We start from the raw sequence: 18,486 nt of genomic DNA, 5'->3' as shown, positions 1-18,486 counted from the left end.
CATAAAAAAAATGTTACTGATAAACTGCAGACGCTGCTACTGATTCCTTAGTCATCAGTATCCTCTGTCTTTTTATACATACGTAATAAAAATATCACTTATAACCTATAGACTTGCTGCTACTTGTTCCTAAATCATCATTATCTTCTGTCTTTTTATACGTGCATAAAAAAATGTTACTTATAACCTGTATACTTGCTGCTACAGTTCCTTAGTCATCTTTATCGTCTGTCTTTTTATACTTACATAATAAAACAGTTACTTAAAACCTGTAGTCTTGCTGCTACTGGTTCCTTAATCATCAGTATCCTATGTTTTTATACGTACATAATAAAAATGTTACTTACAACCTGTAGACTTGGTACTATTGGTTTTTTAGTCATCAGTATCCCCTGTCTTTGTATAGGTACATAATAAAAATGTTACTGATAAAGTGCAGACTCTGCTACTGATTCCTTAGTCATCAGTATCCTCTGTCTTTTTATACATACGCAATAAAAATATCACTTATAACCTGTGGACCTGCTGCTACTGGTTCTTTAACCATCAGTATTTTCTGTCGGTTTATATGTACGTAATAAAAATGTTACTTATAACATATACACTTGCTTCTTCTGGTTCCTTAGTCATCAATATCCTCTGTCTCTTTATACGTATATAAAAATATGATATTTTTAACTTGTAACCTTGCTGCTTTTGGTTCCTTAGTCATCAGAATTTTCAGTCTTTTTATAGGTACGTAATAACAATGTTCATTATATCCTGTAGACTTGCTACTACTGGTTCCTTAGTCATCAGTATCTTCTGTTTTTTTATACCAACATAATAAAAATGTTACTTACAACTTGTAGACTTCCTGCTACTGGTTCCTTAGTCATCAAGATACTCTGTCTTTTTATGCGTACATAATTAAATGTTACTTATACCTATAGAGTTCCTGCTACTTTTCTTTAGTCATTAGTATCATCTCTCGTTTTATACGTACGTAAAAAAAAAGTTACTTACAACCTGTACACTTGCTGCTACTAGTTCCTTAGTCATCAGTATCATCTGTCTTTATATCATTATTATAGTAATAATGTTACTTGCATCCTGTAGACTTTCTGCTACTCGTTCATTAGTCATCAGTATCCCCTTTTTTACGTATATAACATAAATGTTACTTATAAACTGTAGACTTGCTGCTACTGATTCCTAAGTCATCATTATCCTCTGTTTTTCATATGTACATAATAAAAATGTTACTTATAACCTTTAGACTTGCTGCTACTGGTTCCTTAGTCATCAGTATCATCTGTCTTTCCTTGCTACTTCTCGTTCATTAGTCATAAGTATCCTCTGTCTCTTTAATCGTACATAATAAAAATATTACTTATAACCTGTAGCCTTGTTGCTTGTGGTTTCTTAGTTATCAGTTTCTTCTGTCTTTTTATACGTACATAATAAAACGTTACTTACAACATGTAGACTTCCTACTACCGGTTCCTTAGTCATCTGTATCCTCTGTCTTTTACACGTACATAATAAAAATATTACTTATAACCTATACAGTTACTTCTACTGTTTTCTTAATCATCAGTATCCTACGTCTTTTTATACGTACATAATAAAAATGTTACTTAAAACCTATAGACTTGCTGCTACTTGTTCCTAAATCATCATTATCTTCTGTCTTTTTATACGTGCATAAAAAATGTTACTTATAACCTGTAGACTTGCTGCTACTGGTTCCTTAGTCATCAGTATAGTCTGACTTTTTATACGCACATATTAAATATCTCACTTATAACCTGTAGACCTGCTGCTACTGGTTCTTTAACCATCAGTATTTTCTGTCGGTTTATATGTACGTAATAAAAATGTTACTTATAACAATTAGACTTGCTTCTTCTCGTTCCTTAGTCATGAGTATCCTCTGTCTCTTTATACGTGTATAAAAATATGATATTTTTAACTTGTAACCTTGCTGCTTTTGGTTCCATAGTCATCAGTATTTTCAGTCTTTTTATAGGTACGTAATAACAATGTTCATTATAACCTCTAGACTTGCTGCTACTGTTTTTTAGTCATTAGTATCCTTTGTGATTCTATACCTACGTAATAAAAATGTTACTTACAACCTGTAGACTTGCTGCTACTAGTTCCTTAGTCATCAGTATCTTGTCTTTTTATACGTGTATAATAAAAATGTTGCTTTTCACCTGTACACTTGCTGATACTGGTTCCTTAATCATCAGTATTCTACGTCTTTTTATTTGTATATAATAATAACGTTAATTTTAACTTCTCGAATTCCTACTACTGTTTCCTTTGTCATTATTATACTTTTGTTTTTTATATTTACATTATAAAAATGTTACTTATAACCTGTACACTTACTGCTACTCGTTTTTTATTCATCAGTATCTTCCGTCTATTAATACGTACATAATAAAAATGTTACTTAAAACCTGAAGAATTGCTGCTACTAGTTCCTTAAACATCAGTATTCTCTGTCTTTTCATACGTACATAATAAAAACTTTAATTATAACCTCTAGACTTGCTGCTACTAGTTCCTTAGTCATCATTATACTTTTGTTTTTTATACGTACATAATAAAAATGTTATTTATAACCAGTAGACTTCCTACTACTGTTTCCTTAGTCATCATTATACTTTTGTTTTTTCTACTTACATTATAAAAATTTTACTTATAACCTGTACACTTACTGCTACTGGTTTCTTAGTCATCAGTATCCCCTATCTTTTTTTACGTACATAATATAAATATCACTTATAACCTGTAGACTTGCTACTACTGGTTCCTAAATCATCATTATTTTCTGTCTTTTTATACGTGCATAAAAAATGTTACTTATAACCTGTATACTTGCTGCTACAGTTCCTTAGTCATCATTATCGTCTGTCTTTTTATACGTACATAATAAAAAGATTACTTATAACCTATAGACTTGTTGCAACAGATTCCTTAGTCATCAGTTTCCCCTGTCTTTTTTACGTAAATAATATAAATGTTATTTATAACCTGTACACTTGCTACTTCTCGTTTTTTAGTCATCAGTATCCTCTGTCTCCTTATACGTACATGATAATAATGTTACTTATAAACTGAAGAGGTGCCGCTTTTCTTTCTTTACTCATCAGTATCCTATGTTTCTTGATACGTACATAATAAAAATGTTACTTACAATCTGTAGACTTGCTGCTACTGGTTCCTTAATCATCAGTATCCAACGTCTTTTTATTTGTACATAATAATAACGTTAATTTTAACTTCTCGACTTGCTGCTACTGTTTCCTTAGTCATCATTATCATCTGTCTTTTTATACTTACGTAATAAAAATATTACTTCTAACCTGTAGGCTTTCTACTACTGTTTCCTTAGTCATCATTATACTTTTGTTTTTTCTACTTACATTATAAAAATGTTACTTATAACCTGTACACTTACTGCTACTGGTTTCTTATTCATCAGTACCTTCCGTCTATTAATACGTACATAATAAAAATGTTACTTAAAACCTGAAGAATTGCTGCTACTAGTTCCTTAAACATCAGTATTCTCTGTCTTTTCATACGTACATAATAAAAACTTTAATTATAACCTCTAGACTTCCTCTTACTGGTTCCTTAGTCATCAGTATCATCTGTCTTTATATACGTGTGTAATAAAAATGTTGCTTATAACCTGTACACTTGCTGCTTCTGGTTCCTTAATCATGAGTATCCTACGTCTTAATATTTGTACATAATAAAAACGTTAATTTTAACTTCTCGACTTCCTACTACTGTTTCCTTAGTCATCATTATACTTTTGTTTTTTATACTTACATTATAAAAATGTTACTTATAATCTGTACACTTACTGCTATTCGTTTTTTATTCATCAGTATCTTCCGTCTATTAATACATGCATAATAAAAACATTAATTATAACCTCTAGACTTGCTGCTACTAGTTCCTTAGTCATCAGTGTCCTCTGTCTTTTTATACGTGTATAATAAAAATGTTTATTATAACCTGTACACTTGCTACTACTGTTTCCTTAGTCATCAGTATACTTTTGTTTTTTCTACTTACATTATAAAAATTTTACTTATAACCTGTACACTTACTGCTACTGGTTTCTTAGTCATCAGTATTCCCTATCTTTTTTACGTACATAATATAAATATCACTTATAACCTGTAGACTTGTTGCTACTGGTTCCTTAATCATCAGTATTTTATATCTTTTTATACGTACATAATAAAATGTTACTTATAACCTGTATACTTGCTGCTACTGGTTATTTAATCATCAGTATCTTCTGTCCTTGTATACGTACATAATAAAACGTTACATACAACCTGTAGACTTGCTGCTAATAGTTCCTTAATCATCAGTATCCTGTGTTTTTATACGTACATAATAAAAATGTTACTTACAACCTGTAGACTTGGTACTACTGGTTTTTCATCATCAGTATCCCCTGTCTTTTTACGTAAATAATATAAATGTTATTTATAACCTCTACACTTGCTGCTTCTCGTTTTTTAGTCATCAGTATCCTCTGTCTCCTTATACGTACATGATAATAATGTTACTTACAATCTGTAGATTTGCTGCTATCGGTTCTATAGTCATCAGTATTCTCTGTCTTTTTATATGAACGTAATAAAAATGTTACTTACAACTTCTAGATTTGCTGCTACTCGTTCCTTAGTCATCAGAATCCTCTCTTTTGTTATACGTAGATAATAAAAACATTAATTATAACTTCTAGACTTGCTGCTACTGGTTCCTTAATCATCAGTATCTTCTGTCTTTTTATACGTACATAATGAAAAGGTTACCTATAACCTATAGACTTACTACTACAGATTCCTTAGTCATCAGTATCCTCTGTCTTTTTATACGTACGTAATAAAAATCTTACTTATAACCTGCAGACCTGCTGCTACTGGTTCTTTAGCCATCAGTTTTTTCTGTCATTTTATATGTACGTAATAAAAATGTTACTTATAACCTGTAGACTTGCTTCTTCTCGTTCCTTAGTCATCACTATCCTCTGTCTCTTTATATCTACAAAAAAAATGTTATTCTTAACTTGTAACCTTGCTGCTTTTGGTTCCTTAGTCATCAGTATTTTCAGTCTTTTTATATGTACATAATAACAATGTTCTTCATAACTTGTAGACTTGCTGCTACTGGTTCCTTAGTCATCAGGATTTTCTGTCATTTTATACGTACATAATAAAATATTACTTATAACCTGTAGAGTTGCTGCTACTGTTTTTTGTCATTAGTATCCTCCTTGATTCTATACATACTCAATAAAAATGTTACTTACAACCTGTAGAGTTGCTGCTACTAGTTCCTTAATCATCAGTATCCTCTGTCTTTTTATACGTATATAATAAAAATGTTACTTATAACCTGTAGACTTTCTGCTTCTCGTTCCTTAGTCATCAGTATCCCCTGTCTCTTTAGGCGTACATAATAAAAATATTTCTTATAACCTGAACACTTGCTCCTTCACGTTCTTTACTCATCAGTATTCTCTATCTTTTTAAACGTACATAATAAAAATATTACTTACAACCCTGTAGACCTCTGCTACTGGTTCCTTAGTCATCATTATCCCCTGTCATTTTATACGTACAAAAAAATGTTACTTATAACCTGTAGAGTTCCTGCTACTGGTTTTTTACTCATTAGTATCCTCTGTCTTTGTATAGGTACATAATAACAATTTTACTGATAAACTGCAGACGATTCTACTGATTCCTTAGTTATCATTATCTTCTGTCTTTTTATACGTGCATAAAAATGTTACTTTTAACCTGTAGATTTGCTGCTACTGGTTCCTTATTCATCATTAGAGTCTGTCTCTTTATACGTACATATTAAATATCTTACTTTTAACCGGTAGACCTGCTGCTACTGGTTCTTTAACCATCAGTATTTTCAGTCTTTATATAGGTACGTAATAACAATGTTCATTATAACCTGTAGAGTTGCTGCTACTAGTTCCTTAGTCATCAGTATTCTCTGTTTTTTTATACGTACATAATAAAATGTTACTTATAACCTGTAGAGTTCCTGCTGCTGTTTTTTAGTCATTAGTATCCTCTGTGATTCTATACGTACATAATAAAAACGTTACTTACAACCTGTAGACTTGCTTCTACTAGTTCCTTAATCATCAGTATCCTAATGTTTTATAGGTACATAATAAATATGTTACTTACAACCTGTAGACTTGGTACTACTGGTTTTTTTAGTCATCAGTATCCTCTGTCTTTTATACGTACATAAAAAATGTTACTTATAACCTGTAGACTTCCTGCTACTGGTTTTTTACTCATCAGTATCCTCTGTCTTTGTATAGGTACATAATAAAAATGTTACTGATAAACTGCAGACTCTGCTACTGATTCCTTAGTCATCAGTGTAATCTGTCTTTTTATACATACGTAATAAAAATATCACTTATAACCTATAGTCTTGCTGCTACTGGTTCCTTAGACATCATTATAGTCTGTCATTTTATACGTACATATTAAATATCTTACTTATAACCTGTAGACCTGCTGCTACTGGTTCTTTAACCATCAGTATTTTCTGTCGGTTTATATGTACGTAATAAAAATGTTACTTATAACATGTAGACTTGATTCTTCTCGTTTTTTAGTCATCAGTATCCTCTGTCTCTTTATACATATATAAAAATATGATATTTTTAACTTGTAACCTTGCTGCTTTTGGTCCCTTAGTCATCAGTATTTTCAGTCTTTTTATAGGTACGTAATAACAATGTTCATTATATCCTGTAGACTTGCTACTACTGGTTCCTTAGTCATCAGTATCTTCTGTTTTTTTATACCAACATAATAAAAATGTTACTTACAACTTGTAGACTTCCTGCTACTGGTTCCTTAGTCATCAAGATACTCTGTCTTTTTATGCGTACATAATTAAATGTTACTTATACCTATAGAGTTCCTGCTACTTTTCTTTAGTCATTAGTATCCTCTGTGATTCTATACGTACGTAATAAAAATGTTACTTACAACCTGTAGACTTGCTGCTAATAGTTCCTTAATCATCAGTATCCTATGTTTTTATACGTACATAATAAAAATGTTACTTAAAACCTGCAGACTCGGTACTACTGGTTTTTTAGTCATCAGTATCCCCTGTCTTTTTTACGTATATAATATAAATGTTATTTATAACCTGTACACTTGCTGCTACTGATTTTTTGTCATCATTATTCTCTGCCTTTTTATACGAACTTAATAAAAAGGTTACTTACAACTTCTAGACTTGCTGCTACTCGTTCCTTACTCATCAGGATCTTCTGTCTTTTTATACGTACATAATAAAAACGTTAATTATAACTTCTAGACTTTTTGCTAATATTTCCTTAGTCATCAATATCCTCTGTTTTTTTATAAGTACATATTAAGAATGTTACTTATAACCTCAAAACTTTTTCCTACTGGTTCCTTAGTCATCAGTATCCTGTCTTTTTATACGTACATAATAAAAATGTTGCTTTTCACCTGTACACTTGTTGCTACTGGTTCCTTAATCATCAGTATCCTCTGTCTTTTTATACGTACATAATAAAAATATTACTTCTAGCCTGTAGACTTGCTACTACTGTTTTTTAGTCATTAGTATCCTCTGTGATTCTATACGTACATAATAAAAACGTTTCTTACAACCAGTAGACTTGCTGCTACTATTTCCTTAGCCATCAGTATCCTATCTTTTTACACGTATATAATAAAAATGTTACTTACAATCTATCGATTTGCCGCGACTAGTTCTTAATCATCAATATTCTCTGTCTTTTATTACGTATATAGTAATAATGTTACTTATAACCTGCAGTCTTGCTGCTATTGGTTCCTTAGTCATCATTATCCTGTGTCTTTTTATAGGTACATAATAAAAATGTTACTTATAACCTGTAGACTTGCTGCTTCTCGTTTCTTAGTTATCAGTTTCCTCTGTTTTTTATACGTACATAACAAAAATATTACTTATAACCTAAAGACTTGATGCTTTTCTTTCTATAGTCATCAGTATCATCTGCCTTTTTATACGGACGTAATAACAATGTTAATTATCACCTGTAGTGTTGTTGCTACTGGTATCTTAGTCATCAGTATTCTCTGTCTTTTTACACGTACGAAATAAAAAATGTTACTTATAACCTGTAGACCTGCGGTTACTGCTTCCTTAATCATCATATCGTATGTCTTTTTATACGGACATAATAAAATTTTACTTACAACCTGTAGACTTCCTGCTACCGGTTCCTCAATCATCAGTATTCTGTATTTTTTTATACGTATATAATAAAAATGTTAGTTACAATCTATCGAATTGCTACTACTGATTTCTTAGTCATCAGTAGCTTCTGTCTTTTTATACGTATGTAATAAAAATGTTACTTTTAACCTGCAGACTTGCTGCTACTGGTTTTTTAGTCATCAGTAAACTTTCTCTTTTATACGTACATAATAAAAATGTTAATTGTAGCCTGTACACTTGCTGTGTCTTTTTCTTAGTCATCAGTATCCTATTTTTTTCTACGTACATAATAAAAATGTTCCTTACAACCTGTAGACTTGGAGCTACTGGTTCCTTCGTCATTAGTATCCTCTGTCTTTTTATACGTACATAATAAGAATGTTACTTATAACCTGTAGACCTGCTCTTAATAGTTCCTTAATCATCACTATCCTCTGTCGTTTTATACGTACATAATAAAAATGTTACTTACAACCTGTAGACTTGCTGCTGGTTTCTTCGTCATCAGTATCCTCTGTGTTTTTATATGTACATAATAAAAATGTTACTTTTAACCTGAAAACTTGCTGATACTTGTTCCTTAATCATCAGTATCCTATGTTTTTTATACGTACATAACAAAAATGTTACTTACAACTTATAAACTTCCTGCTTTTGTTTCCTTAGTCATCAGTATATTCTGTCTTTTTATACGTACTTAATAAAATGTTACTTATAACCTCTAGACTTGCTGCTACCGATTCCTTAGTCATCAGTATTCTCTGTATTTTTACATGTACATAATAGAAATGTTACTTACAATCTATAGAGTTGCTGCTACTGATTTCTTAGTCATCAGTACCTTCTGTCGTTTTATACGTACGTGATAAAAATGTTACTTTTAACCGGTAGACCTGCTGCTACTGGTTTTTTAATTATCAGTATCCTCTGTCGTTTTGTACGTACGAAATAAAAACGTTACTTACAACCTGTAGACTTGCTGCTACTACTTCCTTAGTCATCAGTATCCTGTGTTTTTTTATAGGTACATAATAAAAATGTTACATATAACCTGTAGACTTGCTGCTACTTGCTTTTAGGTCTTTTAGACTTACTTAATAAAAGGTAATTATAACTTCTAGACTTGCTGCTACTGGTTCCTTAGTCATCAGTATATTCTGTGTCTTTATACGTTCGTAAGAAAAATGTTTCTTATAACCTATAGACTTCCTCCTATTGGTTACTTACTCATCAGTCTCCTCTGTCTTTTATACGTACATAATAAAAATATTAATTATAACCTGTACACTTGTTGCGTCTCTTTCATTAGTCATCATTATTTTCTGTCTTTTTAGACGTACATAATAAAAATGTGACTTATAACCTATTGACTTGCTGCTACTGGTTTTTTAGTATTCAGTATATGCTGTCTTTCTATACGTACATTATAAAAACGTAATTTATAATTTGTGGAGTTGCTGCTATTGGTTCCTTAGTCATCAGTATCCTGTGTTTTTTCATTCGTACATAATAAGAATGTTACATATAACCTAAAATCTTGCTGCTACTGGTTCCTTAATCATCAGTATCCTATGCCTTTTTATACGTACATAATAAAAATGTTACTTACAATTTGTAGACTTGCTGCTACCGGTTTCTTAGTCATCATTATTCTCTGTCTTTTTATACGTACATTATAAAAACGTAATTTATAACCTGTGGAGTTGCTGCTACTGATTTCTTAGTCATCAGTATCCTCTGTCATTCTGTACGTACATAATAAATACGTTACATACAACCTGTAGACCTGCTGCTACTTCTTCCTTAGTCATCACTATCCTCTGTCTTTTTATACTACATAATAAGAATGTTACATATAACCTGTAGACTTGCTCGTAGTGGTCTTTTAATCATCAGTGTCTTCTATATTTTTATACGTACATATTAGAAATGTTACTTACAACCTGTAGACTTTCTGCTACAGATACCTTAATCATCAGTATCCTCGGTCTTTATATACGTACATAATAAAATGTTACTTATACCATGTAGTTTTGCTGCTTCTGGTTCCTTAGTCATCAGTATCCTTTCTTCTTTTTATACGTACATAATAACAATGTTAATTATCACCTGTAGACCTGCTGCTACTGGTTCCTTAGTCATCACTATCGTTTGTTGTTTTATACGTACGAAATAAAAAGGTTATTTAAAACCTGTAGAGTTGCTGCTACTAATTTTTTAGTCATCAGTATCCTCTGTCTTTTTATACGTATATAGTAATTATGTTACCTGCAGACTTTCGGCTACTGGTTCCTTAGTAATCATTATTCTATGACTTTTTATCAGTACATAATAAAAATTGTACTTATAACCTTTTGACTTTCGTGATGGAACAAATGACTAATCTTTTCTTGTATTGTGACTTTGGGCTATCCTTTCTCCTACTAATACGTACGTCATGTGATACAGCCTTTCTTCTCTACATACTTATGTCGTGTGATACAGCCTTTCTTCTCTTCACACTTATGTCGTGTGATACAGCCTTTCTTCTCTTCATACTTATGTCGTATGATACAGACTTTCTTCTCTTCGCACTTATGTCGTGTGATACAGCCTTTCTTCTCTTCACACTTATGTCGTGTGATACAGCCTTTCTTCTCCTCACACTTTTGTCGTGTGATACAGACTTTCTTCTCTTTACACTTACGTCGTGTGTTACAGCCTTTCTTCTCTTTACACTTATGTCGTGTGATACAGCCTTTCTTCTCTTCACACTTATGTCGTGTGATACAGCCTTTCTTCTCTTCACACTTATGTCGTGTGATACAGCCTTTCTTCTCTTCACACTTATGTCGTGTGATACAACCTTTCTTCTCTTCACACTTTTGTCGTGTGATACAGACTTTCTTCCCTTTACACTTATGTCGTGTGATACAGACTTTCTTCCCTTTACACTTATGTCGTGTGATACAGCCTTTCTTCTCTTCACTCTTATGTCGTGTGATACAGCCTTTCTTCTCTTCACACTTATGTCGTGTGATACAGCCTTTCTTCTCTTCACACTTATGTCGTGTGATACAGCCTTTCTTCTCTTCACACTTATGTCGTGTGATACAGCCTTTCTTCTCTTCACACTTATGTCGTGTGATACAGTTTTTCTTCTCTTCACACTTATGTCATGTGATACAGCCTTTCTTCTCTTCACACTTATGTCGTGTGATACAGCCTTTCTTCTCTTCACACTTATGTCGTGTGATACAGCCTTTCTTCTCTTTACACTTATGTCGTGTAATACAGCCTTTCTTCTCTTTACACTTATGTCGTGTGATACAGCCTTTCTTCTCTTCACACTTATGTCGTGTGATACAGCCTTTCTTCTCTTCACACTTACGTCGTGTGATACAGCCTTTCTTCTCTTCACAATGACGTCGTGTGATACAGCCTTTCTTCTCTTCACAATTACGTCGTGTGATACAGCCTTTCTTCTCTTTACACTTATGTCGTGTGATACAGCCTTTCTTCTCTTCACACGTATGTCGTGTGATACAGACTTTCTTCTCTTCACACTTATGTCGTGTGATACAGCCTTTCTTCTCTTCACACTTATGTCGTGTGATACATCCTTTCTTCTCTTCACACTTACGTCGTGTGTTACAGCTTTTCTTCTCTTCACACTTACGTCGTGTGATACAGCCTTTCTTCTCTTTACACTTATGTCGTGTGATACAGCCTTTCTTCTCTTCACACGTATGTCGTGTGATACAGACTTTCTTCTCTTCACACTTATGTCGTGTGATACAGCCTTTCTTCTCTTTACACTTATGTCGTGTGATACAGCCTTTCTTCATTGTTAGTGTTCTTGTCTCTTGTTCTTACTTTTCCTGATTATTTATTCCTTGGTTTAAAAGTGTTTTTGTTTACATTTTCTTTTCTTTTGTTTTGTTGTTTCTGTACTTTTTTTTACTCTCGCCGTCTTCTGATTATATAATCTCTTTTGTACCTGTCATGCTGAGAATAAAAACCCTCATGTGTTGCACCTGTAGAGTTAAGACTGAAATTCCGGTTCTATTGTGACTGTGACGTTGAGAATACCATTCCTTTTGTGTTGTACCTGTGATGATCGAGCAGTTTCCACTCACTCTGGTAGCTACCCCAGTGGCACAGCAATATGTCTGCGGCACTCATATCGCTAAAAACTGGGTTTTGATACCCATGGTGGGCAGAGTACAGATAGCTCATTGTGTAACACTGTGCTTAATTCTAAACAAACGAACTCTGGTAAAGTTAAATCTCGGAACATCATTTTGTGGTTCATATCTATGACGTTTGGGATACTTCCCTGTTTCGTTCTCATATCTGTAACGTTGGGGATACTTCCCTGTTTCGTTCTCATATCTGTAACGTTGGGGATACTTCCCTGTTTCGTTCTCATATCTGTAACGTTGGGGATACTTCCCTGTTTCGTTCTCATATCTGTAACGTTGGGGATACTTCCCTGTTTCGTTCTCATATCTGCAACGTTGGGGATACTTCCCTGTTTCGTTCTACAATTGTTTTGTTAATGATACCGTATTTTGTCTCTTGCATCACTATGCGATGCCCGACATGGCCAGGTGGATTAAGGCGTTCGATTCGTATATCTGAAGGTCGCAGGTTCGAGTCTCGGTCGCACCAAACATGCTCGCCCTTTCAGCCGTGGGGGCGTTATAATGTGACGGTCAATCCCACTATTCGTTGGCAAAAGAGTAGCCCAAGAGTTGGCGGTGGGTAGCGATGACTAACTGCCTTCCCTTAAGTCTTACGCTGCTAAATTAGGGAGGGCAAGAACAGATAGCCCTCGAGTAGCTTTGCACGAAATTCAAAACAAACAAACAAGCATCACGATGCTAGAGCTAAATTCTATTTTACCTTTTTTGTTGTATTGTTTTCGATACCATGACGATAAGGAAATTTTCTTTGACCTTCTGAGATATATAGATACCTTCAGTTTTTCTTATACTTCTGACATTTGGAGTATTATCTTATTCCATGATCTGTGGTACTGGATATCTTTCCTTCTCTTTACGTTGCTAGTTGTAGAGTTACCATTATTTTCACCTTTCCTTTTCCCATTCTTTCTGATGTGGAAGACGAGTAATTTTCTGTCTTTTATCGCTAGATATCAAGCTGTGTCCATTTTGTACCAGCAATAGTCATGATATCATTTTTCGGTTGTTGTTTTTCATTTCTGCTGGTTAAAACGCTTTTTTTTTCTTCTTCATTAATCGTGAAGGACTGGCATGGCCTGATGGTAAGAGTGTTCGAATCGTAACCGGAGGTTTCTGGTTATAGTCCCTTCAGAGAGCATGCTCTCCCTTTAATTCAGGAGGTATTATTTTATGACAGTCAGTCTTTTTGTTTTAGGGTCAAAGAGTAAATTAAGAGTCAGCAGTGGATGATGATGACTAGCTATCTTCTCTCTTGTCAATCTCTTCTAAATTAGGGACATCTTGCGCACATTTCTTTTGAGTGACTTTACGCAGGGCCTGGCATGACCAAGCGTGTTAAGGCGTGCGATTCGTTATCTGAGGGTCGCGGGTTTGCATCCACGTCGCGCCAAATACGCTCGTCCTCCCAGCCGTGGGTGCGTTATAATGTGACGGTCAATCCCATTATTCGTTGGTAAAAGAGTAGCCCAAGAGTTGGCGGTGGGTGGTGATGACTAGCTGCCTTCCCTCTAGTCTTACACTGCTAAATTAGGGACGGCTAACACAGATAGCCCTCGAGTAGCTTTGTGCGAAATTCAAAACAAACAAACAAACAGACTTTACGCAAAATTCAACAAACAAACAATTACGCCTGACATAAAGACTGAATTTTTTATCGTTTTATTGTTATTGTGAAATACATACTATCACCTGAATTAATGATAATTATGGCTATTTCTGGTGCTAAGAAGTTTGAACATTAACTGTATTTCCTTCTATTTGTATTTATTATAATAAGCCACTTTTTCTTTTATCTTATGTTTGTAAAACTACGTATCTTTGGCTCGTTCTTTTGACCTGTTTCTTCTGTGGTAATAGATTACGATATCTTTGAAATTTTATAATTATGTAAAACAGTATTACTTAATGCATTTTGTTCAATTAATTAATAACCTGTCTATAATTATATAACATTTTAGAAACAATTATTACTTTCCAGTTTAATTTCTTTACTTTGATATTTTAATTTTATTTTAATATATTTTGAAAACATAGTATTTCTTCTTCAGAGTTAAAGGTCAACGAAAGAACAACTTTCAGGTCAGGTTTCAGACTACAAAAAACCACGGGCTGTTGTTGTGGTTAAATAAGGGGGCGACAATATATGATGACTACCTTTCCCTAGCCGTTGTGAACGGTTTTCTGAATTTAGCTTCAACCTTGGAAAACAGCGCCATCTTTTGGTAATACGAAGTTTAAGTAAAGTAGATGACGGTGTGTGCACACAGCCTATATCGAAAGGTAATGTTCGATTTATAATTTTAATACCACCACATTTTTTTTTTCATTTATCGTTTGTTTTATTACATGTCATGTAATTCTGTGTGATATATAAAAATTTAGATTCACTGTCCGAAGATTCATCGTTTAAATATTCGGTCTGAGAAACAAATAGATAGTTACGTATGAAAATGAGGTTTAACGTTGTCAAAGTTGATTAAACACAAAGGAATTCATTACCCTGTTAGAGTTTGACTTGAGGTGACTAGGTTTAATTCACTTTAACGATTTGTATCACATCAAGTTTGCATTTACGTTTAACATGATCTTCAATTCATTCTTTGTGCTGGCTGTGAAAAAATCTCAAATTGTTTGATAACATCTGTCGTTGTTATATGTTCTTCATCTGTTAACGTAGAGGTAATTTCTGATGATCATGAGGTACCACAGCGAAAATACGCTCTAACCTTTGTTATGTTCCGGAACTTTCTACTCACGAACACTTGCGTTCTTTGATGGCATTATATGGTTACCAATTCACAGACTAAAGGTAATTTAACGTTACTCAAAGGTTTGTGACAGAAGCATCATCAGTCAATGGTACTTAACTCTAATTATGTGACAATATAGTCATCAAAACATTTGTAAAGAACATCAAGAAGGAATGCCTACGTAACACCTACAGGATCCACTGATAAAATTGTTGTTGTTAACCCTAATTATGTAATTATATTGTCTTTAAAACGTTAGCAAAGTCAAATATATTAACATGATGGTTTCTACGTTTGAATAACGTCTACAGAATCCACTAGTCAACTTGTTGTCGTTAAACATAATTATGTCTTCAAAACGCCAGTAACGTCAGAGCTACCAATATGGTGGTTACTGCGTTTGACTAACACCCTCAGAGTCCACTGATCAGACCCTGGTTATTCAACTTTATTGTTTTATATTTGCTCGATCCAATCGGTACATTTACAATTCAATGTTGTTAAATTTACACTGAAACTAATTATATTTCTACTTACAGAGATTTACCGCGTACTTTAGGTCAAGAATTATTTCAAGTTTCTGTACTCCACAGATTGCATATATAAATATAACTATTGTTTCTTGCAGAAGGGAAAGAGTAGGAACACTTCGAGTAGACGACGGCCCCCTAGTGAGTGCTTCCTCAGAACCTGGAGCGAACGAACTCAATACTGATGGAGTTCTCTGGCTAGGTCAGTCTCTCTATTCATCTGTCTGTGTGTCTGTATTTTCGTTTCTTTCACTGTCCTTTACACTGTTTTATTTTCTCTAGCTCAAAAGGGTCATTCACTATTCTTGTTGTTAACTAGCACCAGTTACAGAGCAAGTTTATTTGTCTTTACAATAGAATATACCAACTGTTGCGATGTTTGTAACAGCTGACCAACTTCTAAATATCAAGTACAATTAGGCTTAGTTATTCACCACATTTGTCATAGGACAGAAAGGGAACGTGTTCCTCCTCCATTTACCAGCTAGTATTCGTACACTGATTACCAATCTTGTAATATTATCTCATTCTTTCGTGTCCATCCACATTAGTTTGCCTGTCATGGTTAGTGTCTGAATAAAAGAGTTTTAAGGCTGCGGTTGTTGTTCATTGTTATGGTTGATTTTGGTTTCCTGTTCTGAGCCTCATGATGTAGTTTGAAATAATTAAATTCTTACTTTGATTACTCGTCATTACAGTATATTACAAAACTCAGATATTATACTTTAACAACTTGTAAGTTTGTTTAATTTAGAACAAAGCCACATTTGGCTATCTGCTATGTTGACCACAGGAATTCGAGCCGCGGATCTCAGCCTACTCTAACCGCTGTCCCACTGGGAACGTTTTAACAATATTTTTTTGAATCCTTCATGACTAGAAATAAAATCGTACCTCCTAGTTACCACTGATGACTATAGAGGAGGCTACTGAGTAATGTTTTTTGTTTTTTTTTAATTTCGCGCAAAGCTACACGAGTGCTATATCCGCTAGCCGTCCCTAATTTAGCAGTGTAAGACTAGAGGGTAGGCAGCTGTTCAACTGCAGGTCATGACCCGCTAAGTGATACATGTGAATGAACTGATGATGTACATTTCACAAGAATATTAATTTAATTCAGCGAGATTTCGTGAACTGGTCAACAGTTCAACTGAGTAAACAGATGAATATGTGCATTAATTAATTAATTAATGTTTCATTTACAGGTGGTTCTCTTGGACTTCCAACCGGACTTCCCGAGCAGTACTATTCCGGTTTTAATGGTTGTATAGAATCAGTACTAGTAGATGGAGACCCACTATATATTATTATGCATGGGTCTGGCGCCGTTGAGTTTTGTGACAAATCATGATGGACAGTGAGATCTGGCCTGTAGTTGCTATAGACTGGACAGTTGAATGACTTGCAGGCCACGTCTTCTTCACTTGGACTGATGACCTCTAGTGTTTCCAGTGTGCCAACTTGTATTTACGACAATGTGGATATGTATATAGTCCTCTCTACGTTTTCAAGAATATTCAATATGAACATGAGATATATATATATATATATTTATGTCAGAAAGTAAATCGAAAACGCTGGTCTCAGTCACAGAAATCCAACTTTACTGCTTCTCTCTTCAGCGAGGTTTCGTTTGCAGGTGCTTCCTAAAAGTCGTGAAACAAAACTTGATTCAGGTGACCATGACAATAAAACCCATGATGGACAGTTCAGTTAATAACTGACTCTCGCTTGTTTTCGAAGTACTTATAATTCAGTTCCTTGTTCCTTAGTAAGGTGTTTGATGTTATATGATACGTATTCAATACTGACAAATACGTATGTATGTGAACAAAGTAACAATCTATGAAATTAATTGAAGTTTTAATCATATGTGTGATTGATTTCATTTAACGAAGTGTTGTTATGTCGTCAAGGCCTAAAGCGATATTGATAAAACTATTATCAAAACCCTTTTCACCATGTGTCCTTAGAAAGCATTGATTTAAAACTTATTCAACAGCTTCCTAAAGTCGATACATTTGTTTTACTCATAATTATAAATTATACAGTCATAGTTCCGAAACGGAAGGAAATAAAAATAGGAAGTTCATTATCATATGTAAATTTATCTTATCTCCTACTGTTTGTAATAACAGAAACCCTCTTTACTTAATGGAACTTGCAATAGAATTGCACAGTTTCACAACAAAAGAACCAATAGAACAGAATCATATAGTCTTCACAACAACGAGAACGAGTTCTAAACCAGAAAACCCGTTACTTAGATGTTGGATATCCAAGCACGCCCTCTACATTCCTTCACTAAATTACACAACCACCTTCAAACATGTGGTCAGCTACCGATTTGTTTGTTTGTTTTTTGAATTTCGCACAAAGCTACTCGAGGACTATCTGTGCTAGCCGTCCCTAATTTAGCAGTGTAAGACTAGAGGGAAGGCAGCTAGTCATCTCCACCCACCGCCAACTCTTCGGCTACTCTTTTACGAACGAATAGTGGGATTGGTCGTTACATTATAACGTCCCACGGCTGAAAGGGCGAGCATGTCCGGTGGAACTGGGATGCGAACTCGCGACCCTCAGATTACGAGTCGCACGCCTTAACACGCTTGGCCATGCCGGGCCGGTCAGTTACCGGTCTGTAACCCTTTCTTTCTTTGTGAACCTGACGATGACCGAAGAAGGTCGAAATGTCGTTCGCTCCAC

General features: G+C 34.1%; 1 protein-coding gene across 1 annotated transcript in view; it reads left to right on the top strand.

The window, feature by feature from the left end:
• Positions 1-17,738, top strand: part of LOC143236334 (agrin-like) — a 398,571-nt gene extending 380,833 nt beyond the window's left edge. The window contains 5 exon segments of the mRNA XM_076474633.1: positions 14,549-14,679; positions 14,682-14,753; positions 14,756-14,780; positions 15,879-15,982; positions 16,986-17,738. Of these exon segments, the coding sequence (XP_076330748.1) occupies positions 14,549-14,679; positions 14,682-14,753; positions 14,756-14,780; positions 15,879-15,982; positions 16,986-17,131 (478 nt within the window). The 3' untranslated portion in view covers positions 17,132-17,738.
• The last annotated feature ends 748 nt before the right edge of the window (positions 17,739-18,486 follow it).

This window comes from Tachypleus tridentatus, chromosome 1 (assembly GCF_004210375.1).
Source record: "Tachypleus tridentatus isolate NWPU-2018 chromosome 1, ASM421037v1, whole genome shotgun sequence".
Taxonomy (NCBI): domain Eukaryota; kingdom Metazoa; phylum Arthropoda; class Merostomata; order Xiphosura; family Limulidae; genus Tachypleus; species Tachypleus tridentatus.
This window is presented reverse-complemented; position numbering and strand designations above follow the sequence as displayed.